The 22,704-nt window shown below is 37.7% G+C and overlaps 1 protein-coding gene across 1 annotated transcript; it reads right to left on the bottom strand.

Annotated features, from left to right (window-relative positions):
• Positions 1 to 3,511: 3,511 nt before the first annotated feature.
• On the bottom strand, positions 3,512 to 21,233 carry EXO1 (exonuclease 1). Its single transcript, XM_051614574.1, has 13 exons — positions 21,073 to 21,233; positions 18,856 to 18,975; positions 17,837 to 17,960; positions 16,920 to 17,057; positions 16,491 to 16,703; positions 14,644 to 14,831; positions 13,768 to 13,864; positions 12,274 to 12,490; positions 10,929 to 11,184; positions 9,136 to 9,604; positions 8,523 to 8,624; positions 5,652 to 5,845; positions 3,512 to 3,653 (listed from the first exon to the last, which is right to left on the bottom strand). Exons 1-13 carry the CDS (start codon positions 21,231 to 21,233, stop codon positions 3,512 to 3,514), a joined length of 2,421 nt encoding a protein of 806 aa, XP_051470534.1.
• Between the last annotated feature and the right edge of the window lie 1,471 nt (positions 21,234 to 22,704).

The raw sequence follows: 22,704 nt of genomic DNA on the forward strand, positions 1-22,704 counted from the left end.
TCTGTGTACTCCACTAAGAGTAATTCAACAGTGTTGCATAAAAAAATAAAATCTGCATACACCAAGCTTCTAGTACTTCATTAACTGTTTTTACAATGTTTGCAAAGCCCTATGGTCTTTCAATTTTCTTCAGTTCCATAAAAATGACTCTACCTACTGTATTTGAGGGGTGACCTCATCAATGTTTACAAATATGTAAGGGGTGAGTGTCAGGGAGATGGAGTTAGGCTCTTCTCAGTGATGACCAGTGATAGGACAAGGGGTAATGGGTGTAAATTGGAGCATAGGAGGTTCAAGGTGAATATCCGAAAAAATTTTTTTACTGTAAGAGTGACAGAGCACTGGAACAGGCTGCCCAGGGAGGCTGTGGAGTCTCCTTCACTGGAGACATTCAAAACCCACCTGGATGCATTCCTATGTGATGTACTCCAGGTGACCCTGCTCTGGCAGGGGGGGTTGGACTAGATGATCTTTCGAGGTCCCTTCCAACCCCTATGATTCTATGATTCTATGATTGATTAGTGTGAGAGGGAACATGCAAATAATATAAACTACTGTAATTGGAAAAGATTTAACCAGAAAGACTCAGTTGAATTTGGACAAGTCACTTACCTAGTTTCAAAACCATTAATCTGGATGATCACAACTCTCCTATTAACTCTGTGCAATACTAACTATTTGCAGTTCATATGACCACTCTGTGGAAGGAATGGCTAGTCAGCACTTTTGGAAATGAAGTTTGAGGGGACCACTATTAGTAAATTTAGTTTTTCCAGGCCAGATTCACCTTTTTAATGGGAAATAGAAATGCCATACACTTTGTAAGAACACATTGAAGTCCTGCTGATAAAATTAGAGAATATTAACTTTAAAGAAGTAAAATAGTAAAAAGAATATTAGATTAAAAAACAAACAATGTGCATAAAGACATATGCCTCCAAGTTGCCATCTGCTTTCATTTCTTCCTACCAATTTACAGTTTTTCAGCCACCCTAATTTTTTCCAACTTTCAGATGTCTGCGTTTTATATGAATCAGCCTCTCCCCCCCACTTCTGTCAAAGTTGGGTTTTTTTTGTCTGTTTGTTTTGTTTTCAATATTGTTTATTTTAATTGGGGCATGTTTTATATTCTCTCCCCACTGCCTCCCTCATTATAATCTGTAACAAGTTTCTCCTATTTTAATACTGAATAATTTTTATTATGGAATATCTTACCCTAACCAGAGAGAACTTCAACTCAGGCATGAAGTCTTACATAAATTCATTTGCATATATGCTATCATAAAAGAAACACTAACCAAGAACCTAACTATAAAAATTATGTTATTACATGCTTACATCTTTTACACTTAGATGCGATATAATAGAGGCCTCTACTCAGCTGCTTTCTGAAAATAATCCTCTATCATGTGAAGTCAAAACCCAATACCTCCAAAGCACAAAGCAGAAATTACATGTTTTTTTAAAGAAATCAGCTTCAAGATCATACTATATAACACAATTAAAAAAGCACTTTTGCATTCATAATTCCCCTAATATCTACCACTGAAATAGCCCTCCAGCAAGTTAGTACATGCCCAATGCTTTTTAAGGCATTGTCTGTTATTTTTTTACTCTCCATGCAAGAGTATACACAAAAAAACCACAAGGCACCCATTAGACAAAATAGTGTCAATATGGATGTATGTATAATATTTATTTCTTCTGATTCTCTCTTCAGAGAAGCTGGAGTAAAACAAGTGATGGTATTTCCAATAAATGAACTACAAGAACAGGTAAGGCAGTATTTGCAGGCAGGAGAATTAAAAGAGGCAGGATGGCTTTCACAAATGTATCATGCACATAAGATGTCACACACTCCCTTAAAGTTACCTGTCCTTGAAAATACAAACACGAGTGTTTTATCTCTTCTGATGATCCACTAAAGCAGGATCAAATGGCTCATTGACTGAACAGGCAGGCAACAGGCAAGGATAGACTGTGCCAAGTAGCTTTGCAACTCCCACACTGACAAGCAATGGAGGAAAGTAAACTGGTTTTGGTTTATCTTCAGAAATAAATTGTCATTATTACCATATTTGTGGATACACATAAAAATCCATTGTAGGCAATAGTTCTATGACTGGAAACACAGAAACATTTTTCCCTGGCCTTTGTCACATCATACCAGAGGTAAAAATCCTCATCAAAGATCAATATTAAAAATCCCTGCCTTTCTGAAGCAGGGATTTTTTTTAGTGGTGTACATGTGAGAGGAAGTTTGTCCTCACCATTGCTGCAATTCCTTGTAGCCCATACTTTCAACACAAATGGAAAAATAAAGAGGACTGCTCCCACAAACCTGTAAATAATCTACTATTCTAAGCAGCTTCTTTGTAACTTAATGCATTTTCTTAGACAATGCTTGTCTAAGACAAATTATCTTAGAGAAAAAAGTACAATACAAATAAAAAAAATCCTGCCTCCCATAGGTAATTTTCAAACTTGACTTTTTTTCAAAAAGCTGAAAAATGTAGGAAAAATATTAATCTCAGGAATGGAAAAGGATACATTTCACAGGTTAAGATATCCTTTTTGTACCTTCATCTTCTGCAGAAAGAGATACTACCCTTTCCTAAAAAAAGGAAAAAACAAATTTTAGACATCACTTTACACTGACTCAAATCCTGATTAAAGATAGAAATCTAAAATCCCACCATATTATTTCATGAAAATTCAGCCATCCAAATCAAGGATCCTAGTCTCCTGGATTGTTTCCATTTAGTTGATTGGATCTTGAAGACTCGTTTGTTGTCAGGACAATGCTCTTTTGTAACCCTTAGCTCTGAGGACTGATACTTTGTATGTCTTTTATTAGATAAAACTACAAATGCAGAAAGTGCAGGTAAAGCAGAGGAACACACTACATCTTCAAAGATGATCTAGACGTGAGAATTTGGGGATCAAGTATTTGTGATACTCCTTTCTGCAGCCCCTGTTATTCCCACAAATAACATGAATGTATCAACCAGAAAACTAATTGTCTAGAGAGTAGGTCTTACCTTAAAAGGAAAAAAATAGCTGTCAGAGTGCTGGAATTATACTGAAGGCTGTTATGAACACTGAACTCCTGTTTTATTCCTGTCTTAGAGCCAGATTAGGCTCAAGAGGAAAGAAAGAGGCAAAAAATGATCAACTGTTAAAAATTAATTTTGCCTTGTGTAAAGGCAAAGCCACAGCTGTTGTAGAAACCTGGATTGCATATGTCACCTACCTAAAATGCCCAGGGGCAGATGGAAAAGGTTTGGAGAGAAGTGTAGCATGGGACTCTGAATAAGAGAACACAGGCATCTGAAGGATTTTATTCCAGTCAGCATAGAACTATACCTTTCAACTAAGCTTTTGTAAAAACGATGACAAATCACAAGTCAGACTAGAATATATAGTTGGTTTTCAAAGCATCTGATGAAATATTCAGAAGGTAAATTTTGACAATGATTAAAAATGCATCCAATTGAGCACAGCATACAGTTCATTGGAATATAGCTCTCTGAACGTGACTACGTTCCAGATGATTAAAGATTTCTTCTTCTGTTTCTGGAGTGAGCTGGATATTATCTTTGATAGGAGACAACGGATCTGACTTTTTACAAGAGGGAAGCTTTTCAGACTCTCTGCACAAAAAAACACAAAGACAAAACAAAACCTAAGAATGCTATCATATTATATGTTTCTAAGCACAGGCCTGTAAAAACATAAGGGTTAAAACAAAGCAAGACCCTTCACCCGACTAACCTCTTATCTATGAATAAGCCCAAAATAAAAATTTGTGATACAAAGTTTTAATTTGAATTTCACTACAACTGAACAACTTCACTGAAAGTGATTTCAGCTGTTCAACTTACCCTGTGGCAGAATAATACCTATTAGCTTTATACCTGTAAGACTGTATGCACCCCGTACAACTCTGGGTTCTATGTGTTTCCTTAGAATTAAAGTCTTCTCAATGACTGTAGTTTTATATAAATCCCATGCACCTTGACACCAGGATAGAACAGGCTAGTGTCCCACATGCTTTGCCATTGGACAGGATAAATCTTAAGATATAAGGCTAATTTAGAAACTTTTTTAAAATCTGAAAAAAACAAGAAACAGAATCACAGAATGTCCCTGGCTGGAAGAGACCTCCAAGATCATCCTGTCCAGCCTTAGACCTAACCCACCAGGGAGAAGAGGCTGTCCCCTTCATTGCTCCAGCCTCCTTTCTGGTAGTTGTAAAGAGCAATGAGGTCTCCCCTCATCTTCCTCTTCTCTAGACTAAATACTCCAAGATAAATAAGACCTGGCAGCAAAAAATCCTTTTTGTGAAATAAATGAAGAATTCCCTAAAAGCTAATAAAACATGTACTTTCTTTACATAGAAGTAATATGTACAAAAATATATATCTAAATAAATATCCAGGAGTTACAGACCAACCAAAACTGAGTGGACAAAAAACGTCACTGCTGGGACCTAAGTCTTGCAACCATCAGCGAATGAACGGAGAGCCATTTAGGCTCACTCTGCTCTATCTGCCTGTGTTCTGATAAACCAGAACATAGTAATTTTCTTTCTGCAAACAACCCTAGTCAGGCATTCCCAATATGAGGGCAAGTGGTACATGCACAAACATTTCCACTTCCTCTTTAAAACTGTCATTCTTAACCCACATCAAAAGGATAATAAAAAGTAAGATTTCTAAAGATGTTAATACTACAAGTAATATTTTTTAAAACATAAATAATTTCTGTCTTTATAAACAGCCTACAATAAGGCCCAAGCTTACTAAAATATAATACTAAAATCTGACTTAAAATGTGCTCACCAGTCTCACATTTGCTACCCAATGCAAAGAGAAAACTTTTCTTACTCATGCTTGGTTTCAGGGTAATAAGAATAATAGTATTATTTAAATAAGACTTATTTATTCAAAGTTGAGATTGCTGCTTGAAGCTAGGAAAGCTTTGCCACCAGTTTTCACTTGAGCCTCTGAAAATAGTGTAACTTAAAATATCTACATGAGTTTTTTTAATAATTATTGTCCTTCAAGTTCAAACTTTGAAGATATTTGCAGAAACTTCAAGTTAGCCAAGTCATAAGCACAAGAAAACAACAGCATTTTATAATGTGCAAAAAGCTCTCATACCCAGAGACTTCAGTGAACAGAAATATTCCATCAGTACACCATCATCTTGAAAGCAGAACAGTTCTGACAAAAAGCCATCTCAAAATTTGAGAGGCATATAAAACTAAATAGAAAGAACGTTCTATCCAATTATGTTTGGCAACTTTCATGCACCTTGGCATTTAGACTAAGAAATGCCTTTTGGTATTTGATGTCAAAAAATGGAAATAATTTTCATATAAATTATATTAAACTAAACACACTACGATAAATTAATTTTAGTTGGTTTTCCTGGTTAGGAAGAAAAAAGTACTTAGAAGAGCATATTTACCACAAATCATACATCATGGTTATATCGAGCTTAGGAAATTAAAAATTGTATGAAGAAAATATATTTTAAGCTACTTATTGAATTGTGTGGAAGAGACATACATAAAGTCTGCTCTGCAAATAGTTTTTTGGGGAAAAAATATACAAGGTACTATGTAACAGGCTAAAGCAACTCACCTTTTAAATTGGAAGTTTTTACGGAGGTCACTAATGGTGATTTGCTGTCCCAGCTTATTTTCAGCATCACAGTCATTTCTCTTCTGCACAGGTGACAGTTTCCTGCTTAATCCGCTTACTTTAGCTGGTATCAATGGCTTGAGCTTTGTTACAACACGCGACCCTACATAGCTGGATTTATGTAAACCAGGAACCTGTGAAATTTTAATATTAAAGCACAATTAGTTAAAACGACAACCTGTAAGCAACAGATACTATGCTGCAAAGTTTACAATAAAAAAAAATAGTGCTTCTTATTGTGCTGAGATAATGTAATCTACATTGCCACAACAAGGTGTATTTAGACAGTTTCTATAATCTAAAAAAGCGGAATCTCAAACGTATTGGACATAACACAGCTGAACCAGCAAACCAGTTTCCATAGGGCTTTGCAGTCTAAAGAGGTTACAAATACACATTTCTTCTGAATGCAGTCTTTAAAGTCTACTGAACAGCTATTTTCTCATCTATTTACATGACAGCAAAATAAAAACTCTTTGATGTCAACTTTCAGAATTTTAAGAGAAGCTACTCTGTGGTAACACTCTGTGATACCTGTGACTCCATTTTTCATTAAATCTAAGCAGAACACACATATCCATATGATTACCCCAAGGATCACTAGACCTGTAGTTGGACCTTCTTACCCAGTTTCTGTACCAGCAACTCAAAACAGCTGTGCTTGGCCAGAAAAGCAAACAGTCTTAAGTTGGAACATATTGAAATAAAAAAATTAAAATACATAGCTTAATTATATAACTTATTCTAGCTATTTACCACCCTTATTGTTAAAAAATGTATGGCCCATTTTCCATTAACTTATGAGTTTCCAAGCACTGACCCTGTTTTTTATATTCATATTCATATCCATATCTATATTCGTATTTAATGAATCAACAACAGAAGGACTTGGGAGTTGTCCTGGTTTGAGCCAGGATGAAGACACTTTTCCTTTTACTGTTTTTTTTGTTTCCTTCAGTAAGCTTTCCTTCAAATAGCAGTAAATGTTCCAGTTAGTGGACTGACAACGCTGGGATGTTTATGCTATTGCCAGGACTCCAAGGCTGCATTTTTGCTCTACTGGCTCAGACACTACCGGGAGATCTACTTCCCACACCCATAGGAGGCTGAATTAGACAGAGAGCAAAATTGGCCAGAGATATTCCATTCCATATATCTACATAAGCGCAGAGGAAGGTCAGAGATCACAGAAGACAACTTTTGTGTTTTACATGCAGCTTTGCCTACTTTTGGGTTAGTTGAGTCATAACTGTGGTGTAATTCAGTACCACAACGGGGTGTAGAATTATGGGTGACTTCACATATATTGCAAAATGGCTTAAGTGACGGATTAGGATCAAAATACTATAAAACAAGAGGTTTAAGATTTTATTTTTATTCTTCCTAATATTCTTGTTCCAATTTTTAGCCTATATTTTAAACTCTTCTTCCAAATTTTATTTTAGATTCCAAGATCTGCTTAGTCTATTCAAATAGAAACAATGTTGTTTCAATTAAAAACAATTAGGGGCAAGAGGGTGACATGACAAAATGCAATATCATTTTGGAAATAATTTGGATATGAGTTCTCTGAAGAAAAGTCTTCCAACATCTTTCATTTTAATACAAAAAGTGTTAGGTGATCAATAGCAAATACTTGGATGAAGAAGAGTTATTTGCATTAGTTAAGTGAAGTACCTGAAGTAAGCAGAGCTGTGCCATCTTCTAAAGATGATTCAGCAAAACAGAAAATACTATTCATTTAGAGCAATGAATAATTGCATTATCAAGTCAAGTCTGAATCCCAGAATGATTTCATTGTCTTGTTGAGGAGAAGCAAGCAAAACATTAATCAAACAAAAAAGTATCCATTTTTGTAATCAGGTGTTCCAAAATAAAGATGTCCATTCCAGCCTTACACAGAAGTTACTAACAATAACCACCAGATGTCATCATTATACAAAACACACATAACATTCTTTTTTAGCAGAGAAGAGCTCGTGAATTTTAGTCTATAAGAAAGAAGTTAGTCAGGGCATACATGAAAGGATGAAAGCATGACTTATGAATCTTCTGGCCAATTCCAACGACAATGCCTTAAGGAGTCAGAGGACTTTTAGCCGTCAAAGTCTTATAAGTGTTGTAAACTAGTCAAATGGGTCAAGCTCCTAAAAATGTCACAAAGACAAGGCATAAGTTTATTTCTAGATACCTACAAAACCACACACAAGTCAAATTGCAGATGGCCAACCAGTAAGAAAATAACTGAAATGCAGGCTCTGGAGTAAAATTGTCCATTCTTTCCATATTGATTTGCTAGTGCCTAGCATTTTAACTAAAGTTATTAACCAAGAAAGGCTGGCTAAAATCTTTCCAGATTTTGAAATTTAAACACACTTTTTTTAGTCAAAGAGGAACTAACAGATTTATCCAGACAAGCATGGAAATTAGGTTGTATCTTGTGATTGTATCTGAATTATGAAAATGATAGCAATTTGCATCATAAAACCTGTGTATTTAGCACGCCTGAGGAAAATTGAAAAGTGTTTTTTTTGTCCTAGCTTGGCTTCTTATTTTACAACAAAGTTTCTAAAATTCCCAAACAAGTTGCAGCTGAATTTGGGATTCTGAAATCCCCAATCAACCAGAGATGGCCTGGTTATTATGTAGTTCATCTCAGCTCTGATATAGATGAAAAAGAACATAGTTTTCTCTTGCCAACACCTGCATTGCTCAAGATTCTTTCTTAAGGGGTTCTAGAAATACTAGACAGCAAAAACTGCTTTTCAGTGTTTAGTAGAACTCTTAGTAAAAAGTTAAAAGACTTCATACCTTGGTCTTTATGATAGTATTTTTTCTGTCAGTTCGAACAGCAGAAAATACGGGAGATGGAGCGCGTTGATCATCAGCCATTTTTGAACTGGAGTCAGATTCCTTCATCAAGAGAAAATTAATTTGGTTTTAAAAGTTTGGGTTTGGGGGGTTTTCTTTGTATGGTTTGTTTGTGTTTTTTTACACAATATATATTTTTATATCTACACATACTTACTTTTTAAGGTATAATGTTTCCAGCAATTTTAGAGAATTTGTACAAAAATTTGGGCTTATTTTCAAGAAGCAACACTACGGTGACACACATGCTTTCTGAAAAGACTTCTTCAGGGACAAATAAAAGTAGAGAACAAAAGCTCGCCTACCAGGTGTTTTTTATGACCCCCTGAAGTGATAGCAATGGAAAGACAAAACAAACTAAAACCAGAGAACAGACTTAATTTCAGCTAGTAAGTCAATCCATTGTATGCAATTACGTTACACATTGAGAAGTTCTGTTAGCACAAGCTACATAATCTGCAGGGTATCATTTTAAAAGAGGAAACTTTGCTGCCTTATTTCTCTCACAATTTAGAATGACAGCAAATGGTGAAACAGCATCTAGTTTTCTTACTTCTGAACTGTTGTTAGAAGACACTTCTGGTATCTCTGCAGGCTCCAAACTGCACACTAATGGCTCATAAGACCTTTGAGACTGTGATGACTCTTCCAGTTCCATCAAGGGGGAGGATTCCTCCTCCTGTTCACCACACATTGCCCCACTCTCCGTTTGTACTCCATTAATCTGATCTTTCTGGGATATCATGCAATTCCTTCTCTGTTGGTGAAACTGCTGTCTATGTGGTGGACCAGTATTTCCTGAATTATTTACAAGGCTGCTAAACCACTGGAAGCAACTTCTTTGTGTTTCTCCAGGAGGTGTAAAGATAGTCCTTGTTGATTTCTCAGCTTCTGAAGATTGAGAAACATCTTCTGCTCCATGTTTTACTTCCTGTTTCTGGCAGTCACGCTCAGCATCTTGAGTTAGATCACTATCATCCTTTGCTCTAGTATCACACATAATTGCATCATTGCAGAAAAACCTAAAAAAGTAAGAAAAGGTGAAGGGAGAAAAAAGTTATTGTATGAAATGAATATTTAATTTTGAAAAATCTAATAGCTGTCTCTATCCATCAGTTTGATTTTTGAAGTGCCCTTGCAGACACGACTTACTTTCACAATTGGTATTGGTCCCTCAGGGAGGCATTTAACAGATACAAGTTACAAAAAAGCAGGGCGGGGAGGGGGAAGCATCCATAAGCATGTCATTAGTGGTCCGAAATCTTAATATGTTCTTCATTTAAAAACAAGAAGCATCTAGGAATTGTACAAAATTTAATAATATATTCATTAATTACCTATAAAAGCTCAATAGTGATGAAGCACTTCAGGACTTCTTATCAAGAAAACCAGAACCTATCTAGTTCTTTTCCATATTATAGCAGGAGAACAAGTCAGAACTTCTCAAGAAGCTGAACACTGCTTTAGAGAATCATAGAACAGTTAAGGTTGGAAAGGACCTTTAAAGATCATCAGGTTCCAACGCCCGTGCTATGAGCAGGGACACCCCACGCTAGACCAGGCTGCACAAAGCCTCATAAGGAAACTATTATCAATGAAAACTCTTAATTTTTGATGCAACATAATGGAACTCTCAGCTCAGGCAGATGTGCGTTGAAACTAGAGAACAACAGAATTAAGACTGTTTTGTAAAATTACTCTGCTCTGTAAAATTACGCTGCTCAGAAATATTCAAATTATTTAAGATAAAAATTACACAAAGAGACGTAACTGTGATAATGCTTTGTAAAAGCACCTAAAGTAAATGTGGCCAGATGCAACCAGACAAAAACAGAGTTGATTAAAAAAACCTAACAAATGCAAAAGTTAGAGATCAGGACCATCCACTGAATAAGATGGGATAAAAACAGGTATTTGTCATACAGCATGACCACATTTGGATTTACTGAAACAAACAAAAAACCCTATGACAACATAAGTCAATATATGAGTAACTGTTTACATATTAGGCACAAAGCAGCTACTTTTTTTGAGAGAGAGAGACTTGGAAAAGAAACATGGCTAATTCCTTATTCATTTTGATATCCATAGGCTAGACTATATTGAATAGTCCAACGGCCTTGATTTCTGCAGTAAAAAATTCACATTCTTTATCTTTTTCTCACAGAAATAGCACACCTATCACCAGGGATTCTCCATTTCAGCTCAAGACTAGAGGTGCATTAATATCATTGCATAAAAAAGTCCAAGGTAGTATTTTTCTTATTTTCAGTATTCAGGTTATTTCAGCAACCAGGACAACAAATTGAATTTTGCTACTTACTAAAACATGGGATGCAAGCATACCTGCTTCTTGTTCCTGGAACAATTACAGCATCTTTCTCTTTGTTTTTCCGTTGTAGAAAGGAAGCAAATTTATTTCTAACTCTAAGCAGGGGGTTAGAGCTTTCTTCAGTAACAGAATGCCCTGAAGAATCAAGGCTTTGTATTGCTGAGATATTCTTTTGTGCTTGACCATTATCATCATCACTCTCCTTGAGTTTTTTGGCTTTTGAAAATGAATATTGCTTCAACAGATCCCCATCAGAAATGTCTTCTGAATCTAAAGACAATATAAGCATCACTGTAGAAACATGTTCTAGAATTAACCCGTTCTATGAGAACTAAGCATTATGTGTTTGTTTTCATGGGTTTAAAAATATTAGTAAGGTCTGGTAAGAACGTTCTTAACAGTACAGTTCAGAAGTCTTTAACACAGTTGTTTTCTAGTACATAGTCTTAAAAGTAACTTTCTATGGAAAGGTATATGGAACCAAGGCAGAACAACTGAAATTAAACATGATGTTGCCTGGGTTTTGTGGTGTTTATTTGTTTTGTTTGGATTTTTTGTTGTTGTTGTTTTTTTTTGTTTGGTTTGTGTTTTTGTTTGTTCATTTTGCTTGTTGGGTTTGATTTTTAAACACTTTGAAAGCAAAATTAAATTTGATATAAAGGCAAGTTGCCAAACCACAAATTTTGATAAACCAGGGAGTAGGAAGATATCAGGAGTAACAAAGGCAAAAAAGAAGCCCTAGTAGCATAATCAGAAAGCAAAGGAAGCAAACACTTCAGGTACCAGATACAGACAATGGGAACAAAGAAGTGCCCCTTCTATTACAAATCCACAAATTATTTCAGCACATGTAACTTAAGTGGTGTAGAAGACAAGATAGCACAGATTCACTAGAGAAAGTTGGATAAAGAATGTCCATACGAGGGATACAGGCAGCTCAGTGTAAGAAGAGTATAGAAAATGCACTTTAAATTTTCTGTCTGGTCAAATATGAACTCTAGGAAAAACAGGCTATTTTCATTTCTTCACAAGCCATTATAAGACAGAAATTAAAACAAGAAGATCTAAAAATAGAACAGTTGGTATAAAAAACACAATATAAAATTAAAAGCAACGAAGTTTTATAACAAGTTGAAGAAAGAGTTAAAATCAAGTGCTGCTGAAAGTTTGCTGCCACCCTTACTCATTATGTCGGCTGTGGTATTATGGCTCATTAGTCTTACAGCTTGTTGAAAAAAAAAAAATACAGACAATAGAAATTAGAGTTAGGCCTCTAAAATCTCATGCCATCAAGCCAAAGTTAACATCCTTTCCCCATAATCTTTTACTGCTTATGTACTTATTTTAATAAAAACATACCATTCCTTGGCCTTTTTGCCAAGAGCTCTTTGCCTGAAAGTTTTAGACCTTTAACACTAATTATTTTCTCCATGCCTCTGGTTGTTGGTTTCTCTGGTAAACAGATTTTCTGAGGAACAGTATCTGCATTAGGGTTAAGCTTGTAGTCTCTGCTCCAAATGCTATTCACATGATTATCACATCTGTCATTCCAGCCACGACTCCTCTGCTGCACAGGCTAAAAAAAACAAACAACCCACCACAAAACATTAAAAAACAAGGCAAAGGTTTCTAATTTTTTTCTACATATTATTTCCTGATTTAGCATGTAAGGACATTTTGACATTTGCACATCAACTGCTGACATAATCTACACAAACATTTTCTTTTTGTTCCCACATTTCTCATGCTTCGATACAAGTTATTTATGCTGCCATGACTTCTTTATGCCAATATGGCTCAAGTGAGCAGCTACCAATGAAAGTGAAAGTTTACACTTTATTTCTACTCAAAAAGGCTAATTTTTGAGAATTTTAATTTTAAAATCAGTTAGTTCTGTCAATAGTATTAAGGACTTACCAAAAGAGTTTGAAAGTAAAACAAGAATTAAAGTCAAATGCCTTGAAAAGTAAGATTTTGCCTCTACATAAAATGAGAAATATGCCTTTGTGGGAGCACACCGAGTCCTGGGGTGCATCAAGCGTGGCATAGCCAACTGGTCGAGGGAAGTGATTGTCCCACTTTACTCTGCACTGGTGCGGCCCCATCTTGAGCAGTGTGTGCAGTTTTGGGCACCACAGTACAAAAAGGATATAAAGCTACTGGAGAGTGTCCAGGGAAGGGCCACAAGGTTGGTGAAGGGTTTTAGCGGCGATGCCGTATGAGGAGCGGCTGAAGGCACTAGGTCTGTTCAGCCCAGAGGAGACTGAGAGGAGACCTCATTGCAACTTACTGCTTCCTCATTAGGGAAGGAGGAGGAGCAGGTGCTGACCTCTTCTCTCTGATAATCAACAATAGGACCCAAGGGAGTGGTAGGAAGATGTGCACAGGGAGGTTTAGGTTGGATATTAGGAAGATTCTTCACCCAGAGGGTGGTGGAGCACTGGAATAGGCTGCCCAGGGAAGCAGTAATGGCACAGAACCTGACAATATTCAAGAAACATTTGGACAACGCCCTCAGGGACATGGGGTGAACTTTGAGGTTGTCCTGTTCTGGGGCAGGGGTTGGACTGAGTGATCCAGGCTGTCTGAGGAGGCAGCTGAGCCACGAACCCTGGAGACTTCTAATAAGACAGATGTGGTGCCAGGGGACAGGGTTTAGTGGTGGATGCCGCAGAGTTAGGGTAGTGGTTGGACTTGATGATCTTGAAGGTCTTTTCCAACCAGAAAGGTACTGTGATACTGTAATAGCTTTCACTGCCAAGTCAGCTGTGGATAACATTCAATCATATTTTTCCATGAATGTACAGACTCACATAAAAATCTCAGTATATAACTTCAGAACAAAGGTATTACCTGTGCAGTGTCAGGATCATAATTATCAATTTGTTCCATTGTGTCAATATCAATATTGCCAATGGCAATTTGAAAAGCCGTACCATCACCAAAATGTCTGTCCCCATCATGTTAAAGAAAAATAACTAAATATTACATTAAATTTCAAGAACTGTAGCATGCAAGTTAGACTACCAGTATCCCATTCTTATGCCAAAAAACAATGCTAGAATATTAATCAAAAAGCATTAACACTACATGGCTCAATCTGATGCAACAGCAATTGTAATGGATCCACAGCTGGCAAATCATGACAGTAAAAAGGAAAACCTTCAATGATCAGCAGGAAAGTTACTATGGTTCCCCTTCCTAATTTCTTGAAACACTAGAGTGGTTTGAAGAACATAAAAAGCTAGCAGCTACTTCACCAGTTCCCTCTTTTTTTATTTTCCTAATCGTCCATGTTGAAATTTCATTATGCAAAATACTACTTGTTCTATAGGAAGAGATATCTGGTAAAATCGGAATGCTTAGATTAGGGAATGAGTTGAACACAGATTGCAAGAATGAAAGTGGCAGAGATTATAACACATTAAACACATGTACAAATTAAAGGCAGCTACAAAGCAACTCAAAGATTAACTACAACCTGTACTTAACAAGCTGCTTCCTAAAAAGAAAAAAAATTTAAAAATCTGTTAGCTCTGCCTAAAACTACGTCGATGCTAGATCACCCAGTTACATCCAGGCTTTTTTTATTAATTGAATTTGGAGCATAAGATGAAAAACCCAAACTTCTTAAGATTGCAGAAAAGCCAGGCTTTAGCCAAAAGCAGGAGATGCCAGACCTTTTAACCCTTCTTTCCCCAACCTGCTGTTTCAACATGTAAAGGATACCGTCCTGCATAAACGAGTGCTTGTGGATCAACATCATCCCCATATGCATTCAAAGGAACTAATTTTCTGTTGACAGGATCAAAAACTAATTGATAAAGGAATGTATTATTGGCTCGTGTAAACCCCTCTATGTATTCTTCTGATACTGTTATATTCATCTTCAAGTACTGCCCCATTTTCTTAATAACCTGTAAAAAAAAAAAATTGCTTAACTTTTTCATTTAAGTAGGTTAAACAAAAGGTTAAATACGTATCAATTATGTATCATTGCTTTTCATTACATGCAGGATGTGTTACAAGCAGCAGATTCAACTTAAAGGAGGAAAGGTTTTGTACATTATTTTCCATCTCTCAAGCTGTTTACAATCACATAAATAACATAATTCAATTATTTACAAAGACCGATAAATAAATAATAAAAAAATGATTATAACTATGGAGCATCTCCTTAAGGTATATTTGTTAAACATCAAGTTAACAATTTGTTAACATCAAGTTCTTATTACATTTACATTACCAGAACATATGAGCAACATGTGGACGTTTTTAAGGTATGAACAAGCAAAATTGATCAGTTTTCTTCCCAAACACTTCCCCATTACTCATCACAAAAAGACTAGATTGATCTGGTGGCTCCTCCTGTATCTTGTTACTAGTATTAATTCATTGACCTCTATGTGTTTCAGTCTCACAGAAGGCAGATTCTGTCCTTTTAAAGATCACATTTGTCACAATGCCAGAAGCAAGTATCTCTCCTCCTCTCCCTAAATAAAACATAAGCTATATTGGTATCTTTTGACTGACTCATGACTTTCCAGCACTGTGAGAAAACAGCAGTGATGAATTACATGAAAAATTACTAAGTAAAAAGTTTTTAAAAATATTAAATACTGACATTTTGTTAAAAAAAAAAAAAAGATACATTAACTTCAGGGATGTAATGATTCATATGGGAGAACTTCAGATTTCCCTTTTTACTCTCACAAAAGCCAACCAAACAGTTGCTTTGATGCCTGCTCTCCATAATACAGACCATTTTGAAATTAAAACTTTTCTTTCTGTAGTGCCTGCAAGATAAAAGCACTAAGGCATACATGTAAGTTGAGAAAGAAAATAATAAAGTAAGTTCATTTGACAGCATATTTAAATGCTTTTCTGGATTAGATTCAGCTGCCTCCAGTACAGCCTTGCAAGGTATTTTTCTTACCAGCTCTTAAAAACCTCTCTTCTCCCCTACTGTCTACACAGAAGTTATTCCCATTCGCTTACCCTCTGAATTTCATATTAGACTTTTGTCCATTTCATACATGGAATAAGAAAAAAACAAAAAAAACCCTGCACTATACCAATTTTCCCCATAATATTTTAATAAATAAGGATACAGACATTTACATATGTAATGAAATGCAAAACAGGAATCAAGACTGCTAGTACCTGCCCCTCCTCTACACAGACAAAAGTATACTTTTGCAAAAGTAACAGAGTTCAAATAGCAGTTCTAATAGCTTATCTGCAAAAACAGAAAAAACATGAAATCATGCGAGGGACGGAAAAATAAAAATCCAGTCTAACAAAAAAAATTAAGTCTCAAATAGAATAGGCTCTTGAAGGATTAGAACAATTCTTTAAGTTTACGTTGGTGTATTTTGTTAAATATATTACTTCAACACTTGAGTAAGTTTAGCTCAGCATCTTTCTAGAGCATAGGTATAAAATACCTCTTTTAGCATTCTCCTCAAAACAGAAGAAGTCAAGAATCTCTCCTATGTTTTTCAATTCAGTGTTAATTTCAAATATACAGATATAGGCTCCCAAAAACCCAACACACAAAACAAAACCAAGTTTACCTTTATAATATCTGGATTGTTGGCTAATTTTAGCAACTTGCAGGCTTTAGCTAGCCCAATTCCATGAATTGATGCAAGGTAGTCACAACCAGAAAGAATACACATGTAGCGGAATTTCTCTTCTGTAAATACATTTCCCAGCTGCTTGCAGTTTCCTAGTCGAGCTTGATCTATCTCTAGTCCATTTCCAAACTTGTCAATTTTCAGAAACACCTGGAAATTAAGAGGAAAAGAAAACAATAATTTTCACCCATATAAGCTAGTTTGTTGCACTTGGTGGAACAACACAGGCTGAGTGCTATTCTCACCTCTTTTGTTTCCCCTGTTTACTGAAAAAGAATAACTCTGTACATCAAACATTTGGCAACTGTGAACTCTGCTTTTAAGACAACAATGAGGGGTAAAGGCTGTTAACATTTTCTTCCATACCTTTTTACATCCGAAAGCTAAAAGATCAGAGTCTTCTGTAATTATAGCTTGGACTATGCCAGTCTTATTAAGATACGCCAACTGAGCATCAGCTTCATAAGGAGCAACAATACAATCAACTCCCCGGGCTCGTGCAGCCTGTACATAAACGAGAAGCATAGAAGTACTTTGCATCAATTTTCAGTAATCATCTTAAAACATCTGAAAGCACAAGAACCCCTACCTCCAAAAGCCAAAACCATGATCTTTTTATCACCCTGCCCTTCCTCCCTGCCTGCCTTTCCCCCTCCCTCCCCCCATTAGAGCTTGATGTTTCATACTCAGTTTAGATCTATACGGACTAGTTTACAAAAATAACCTTTCCTGCTCACTGCATCCAAATGGAGGTGCCAGCTTCAAACTCATGCAAAGTATACTCAGGACAAAGGAAAAGAGCACTAGAACAAATGTAATTCCATTTTGATAAAGATCCTATTATTGCAATGAAAGGATGACAAAAAGATACTACAAATGCTTTTAAGCAGCCAGGTTTTTTTCTGTAGTCTATTCTCAGGAACTATCCAAGGGGACAAAAACCAAACCAACCAAAAAAAAAACATTTATTTTTTCAGTGACAAAAGTAGAAGTGTAGGTGCAGTGTAGTGTCAGTTTACAGCATTAATAAGAGATGTATTTCAATGGATACATGGTCATTTTTATATAACTGGGCATAATAAATCTGAAGCAGTTAAATTTTGTTAACCACACGCATTGTACTCCTACTTATGCAGGACAATTGGAGGCTAAGCAGGGAACAATATTTGTCTTGCCCATATAGAAGAGGTAGTGATGCAGCCATAGAAGAGCAGAGTAAGACACGTTACCTACAGTGTAAGGTTTTTTTAAAACTGTCAGTATCAACAGCACTGACAACTTACTTTGATAACTTCATGAGCCATAACATGGGTAACATTCACACTGCGTCCAAAACATTCCCTAGCTTCTGACAGTCTCCCTTCCTGCAACAATTGTTTCCCCTTCAGAAGATTGGCCTGACGCTTCCTGAAACAGATACAACAACATCCACCAATCTCAGATTATTTTTCACTTAAAAAGAACCCGTAGCAAAAACAACTGAGACACATATAGAGGACAAGGGGAAAAAAATATGTTTGCAGGTGAATACTTCCCAAATCTGTTCTATTCTGTGATTTTTTAAAACATGAGAATAACTGCAAGTCATTCCATTGACAAGGATGCTTAGATTGGCACACTGAAATTTATGTTTTATAAGAAAATGGTGACAACTCAGGACCTGAAATCAGCAGTGTAAAATAACTGATGCACCCACTCTCAAGTTGCAATAAAATAGATTTAGTGGAATTTGGAAGTATCTGACAACATACATGAGTTTAGAAAACAGAAGGCATAATTTACTGTTTCATTAATCGGAAATAGTTTGCTCGACGCTGAAGGAAGCACATGTCCCATGAGAATTTATAAATAAAAACCACTAGTGAAAAAGTCTCACTGCTTCAGTGAGAAATCCCATTACATAAGAACCTGAATCTAAACCTGAAACAAGTTTATCTGATTATTTGTAGAGAAATACAAGGAAGGTGGTGTTATTTAAAATAAAATTATATTGAGAAGAAAACTTTCTGTCAAGAGTGAGTAAACTAAAAGCCTTTGAAACATTACAGGAACCAATACTCAGAGGTGTACTTCCTTCCTTTATAAAAAGTGCTTTCATTTATGGAGTGCATTTCTATTTTTGGAATAAAACCTCTAAGAGGTTTGTATGATTTTAAAATGTGAATTGAATGAAATAACACTACACTGCAAGAAAGATTAGTGGAGATTACCTAGCTGCATTTTGAGGTTTTTCAACTTTGAAAATGAACTGTAGAGTTAAACACACTCTGTTGCTTGCAAATCAATACAGTTCAATACTTACTCTCGTCGGGCCTTTTCTACTTCTTTCTTAGAAGGCAGGGTGCATCCATCAAATACCAAAATTGGTTTAATTCCAAATGAGAGGAGCATATCAACAAGCTTCATACAGAAAGCTACATAACTGTATCAACAATAAAAAAGAAACATAAATTTTATTTTTAAGCACAGCATATTTTATGTTTGCAGGAAAGAAGACCTGTAAGTTTAGCACTAGTATTCAAAGATCTTAATGAGCCCTATATTTTCCCAGCATTACACAAAAAGGGTAAGAACACTTAATGCTGTTTTTTCACAAGAGAAATGTTCCACCTGCCAACTTAGAACTGGACTGTCTGCTCCCTACTCCTGTACTAAATTAAGTAGGAACTTGAATACAATTCAGTTTGATTTTGCTAAATTAGGATTCAGCGCTGCCAAAAAATTTACAAGTTAAAATACGGATCGTCTTTTTAGTTTCAGCAACTCAATTCATAATGGTCAAGGAAACAGGAGGCAGATGAACGCTGTACATTATCTTTCCCAAAAACCTTGTGAAAGGCAGACTAAATGCACTTTTGGAAAGGTGGAGGAGTAATGAGGTATTAAACGTCTTTGTAGAACTATCCACCCTTCTGTCCGGACAGTAGGTAGATGATACAGACAGACATGCAAACATATCTTCTCACTCTAGAAGTACAGGCACAGTATGGAAAATATTCCTAAAGACAGGAGAGCTCCCCAAACTGTGAAGATGGTGTATGGACCAGGAGGCAATCCTCCACTGCCTTCCAAGCCCATCCCTTAGTAAAGTATTTGTAGGGAACTCCAGTTCTTGTGTATTCCCTTGATCTCCTTACCTGGTGTTTCTACAGATCTGTATGAGATCACTTCAGCAGCAGCACAGAACTAAAATCTAATTGCTGCTGTAAACACTAAGTGCTCAATGAAAAAAACAAGAAAAAAGGTTTTTTCTTTTAAGGACACTGTTTAAAACAGCAACAGCAACCTTTCCAGGAGAGGGCAGGGAGGGAAGGAAGAGTGAGACTTAGGAGCACTTAGAATCTAAGGATACAAGCAAAGGACAAACTGAATTTAGACTTACAAAACAAACAAAAAAATAGTGACTAGGGTTATAGTTTTATAATACCTCAGTTCAGACGAATTTAAAAGTGCGGTTAAAGTGCCAGTCTAAGGTCAGCAATCATGTGCATGGAAATAAGATTTGGTCAGAAAATAGTAATGTAGTTAAATGCAACCATTCCAAAATTTCCTGTAAGTGCTTATGTTTCTCCTGTCAGTCAATTCTTTTCTTAGCTGAAGTGCACCCTATTCTCAAGACTCTGAGATCTCCACTACCTTAAAAGGCAGGTAGCAGGGTCCTATAGTTCTTCACATCAACAGAAGTACAAGTAGGAGTTAAAGATTAAAGCCCACTTGCAAACCAAATCCTTCTTGCCTCCAATCAAACATTTAATCAAAAATTCATAAGTGAAGTCTGATCTAGATTAATCAGTGTAGCTTCCTTTCTGAAAAGACAAATATTAATATTAACTTAAAACTATATTCAATCTAAAATAAGAGTTCAACCCAGTTTTCCAGAGATGGGCAAGAACTTAGCAAATTTGATCTAAGCTCCATAGATGAACTTGAAATATGACCACAATTGATATTAATTCCATTCCTTAGAAATATAATCCTGGAAGTGAAAAATCCATGTTACATTAGAAAAGCTACTCTTACTAAAAATACATTATGTTAAGCAAACAAACTTACACCTTATTTGGAGCACAACCTATCTATCAGAATCCCTCAGTATCATTACACTTTTGTTACAGCAGTATTTACAAAATATCACTTTGTACAAATAGGGCTCCTGAAAATAATACTAAATTTAAACCTATGAATTCCATTTACAGAATCTCATCAAAGAGATTACATTATAATCAAGAGTGAGACATGCTGGAAAAAAAAACAACTCACCTAACCGTTGGGTGCTTTTTTAAGAGAAAACATTTTAGAAGGTTTTTTCTCTCCCTATTCACTCCAATGCTTACTTTGCACCTAGAAAGCTATTTACTTATAACCAACATTTTAATTTCCAAAATGCACAACTGCAACTGAGAGATCGGAAGCAACTTTAAGTGAAACTGCTTTAACTTAGTATTTAGCTCAAGAAAAGTCCAGCTAACAAAACTTCAATTCGTAAGACGGCCGAGACCCCAATGTAACAAAGACTTACAGATTTGTTGGCTCTCCTCGAGCCAGCTTTTCAGCACAAGCATAGGCCCCTTTGTGCAGCCAACAGTAAGTGTCCACGGCCACCGTCTGCCCTTTGTATTTCTTCACGTGGGTAGGCTCAGCAGCCTCCTTGATAAACTGGAGCAGGCCCTGAATCCCCATGATGCTGCCTAAACTGCAGTCGGAAAAGCGAAAACGTTTGAGTCTCGATCTTTGCACAAGGAACAGAAGCCAGGTAGCGGGCAAAGTGCTGGACTGAACCAGAGACACGAGAAGCGCCTGCGAGTGCCAACGTGCACCCCGAGCAGCCGAAGGTCCTTCCACCCTCCGAAGAGATGCAAAACGTCTACGCCCGCGGCCCGGAGGCGGCTGGGGAACGGCAAACCCCGAGCACAGTCCCCGACAGACACGCGAGTCGGGAAGGGACTGAAGGGCGGCCGGGCACGGCCTCCTCCCCCCGCTTCGGTTACGGGACGGCGGGACCTCAGCGACGCTCCCGCCCCGTCTCTCGCGGCCTTTCCTCGAGGGGCAGCCGCGTACGGACCCCAGAGCCGGTACCTGTCCGGGGGCCCGGGAGAACGAGGCAGCTCTCCGGGCGCGGGGCAGCGCCGCCTCTACCTCGGGCGGGCCGACGCTGCCCGGGCCGGGAGCGCGGGACGGGCCCCCAGCCGCCGCGGAGCCGCGCGGCAGTACCTGCTGGGGGGTGGGGGGGGGGGCTGGGCAGGGAGGCCCGCGCGCCGGGCCCTGCACGCGCCGCTCCGCTCGGCTCCGCTCGGCCGTAGCGCGCGAGGGCCGCTCGGGACTTTCGAGCAGCGCGCGCTCAGGGGACTGGCCCCGCCCCGGGGAGCGACTGGGAGTCCCAGCATGCCCCGCGCGGGAGGGCGCGAGCGCCGCCCCCGGGCCCGGCCTTTGTTGCGGGGGGGGGGGGCGGGATGCGCGGGAGGGCGTGAGCGGCTGCGGGATCTTTCCCGCTCCTGTTGGGCTCCGGGAGCTTGCTGGAGCTGCCCCTTTTAGCTTGAAAGACGAGGAATTAGGGAGAGGGTGTTTGCAGGACAGACCCAGACGCCGCGGAAAGGGGTTCCGAGAGGGCGGGACAGTCAAGGCTGACCCGCGAAGTTTGCTGCTGGCAAAGGGAGCGCAGCTAGGTCAAGCATCTGCAAAAATACTGAAACACGTTTAATAGACAAAAATAGATTCAGTGCCCTAGCACTGGGTCAGCCCATCCCAAGTTCAGTTCTGCTGTCTCTGTGACACGCTGAAAAATGGAAAAATGCTGCTTCCTTACCTTGGGCCTAACGTGTGTGTGTGTCTGAAAGCTCAGTGATGGCAGTACCTCCCCTAAAGCTTATTTTCAGTTCTTTCTATCCGTGCTGTTTGGTTGCATCTGTATCCAGGTACATAGAAGAGTTTTTCAGGGAGTTACCAACTAAAAAAAAAAAAGCCACCAAAACCAGCAGAGAAACCCTCACAGGAATGCGTGTGTTATTGTCTGTTGCTTCTTAGAGTATTTACATGTAAAGAAGCTGAACACCTGAAAGTAAGTTACTGGTCTAAGTAGAGATATGAATAAGGAACTTAAATACAGGAACTATCCACTTTGTACTATTGCTGTAACCTGTACTCTGAGTATTTT

Source organism: Apus apus, chromosome 3 (assembly GCF_020740795.1).
Source record: "Apus apus isolate bApuApu2 chromosome 3, bApuApu2.pri.cur, whole genome shotgun sequence".
NCBI classification, from domain to species: Eukaryota; Metazoa; Chordata; class Aves; order Apodiformes; family Apodidae; genus Apus; species Apus apus.

Excerpts from the sequence above, each read along its gene's own strand:
- EXO1 (XM_051614574.1), bottom strand. The coding sequence starts at position 21,233 with ATGGGGATTCAGGGCCTGCTCCAGTTTATCAAGGAGGCTGCTGAGCCT. Across the intron at positions 14,832-16,490 it reads ACAATCCAGATATTATAAAG|GTTATTAAGAAAATGGGGCA; the intron begins GTAAACTTGGTT and ends TTTTTTTTACAG. Across the intron at positions 5,846-8,522 it reads ATACTATCATAAAGACCAAG|GTTCCTGGTTTACATAAATC; the intron begins GTATGAAGTCTT and ends AAAATTTCACAG.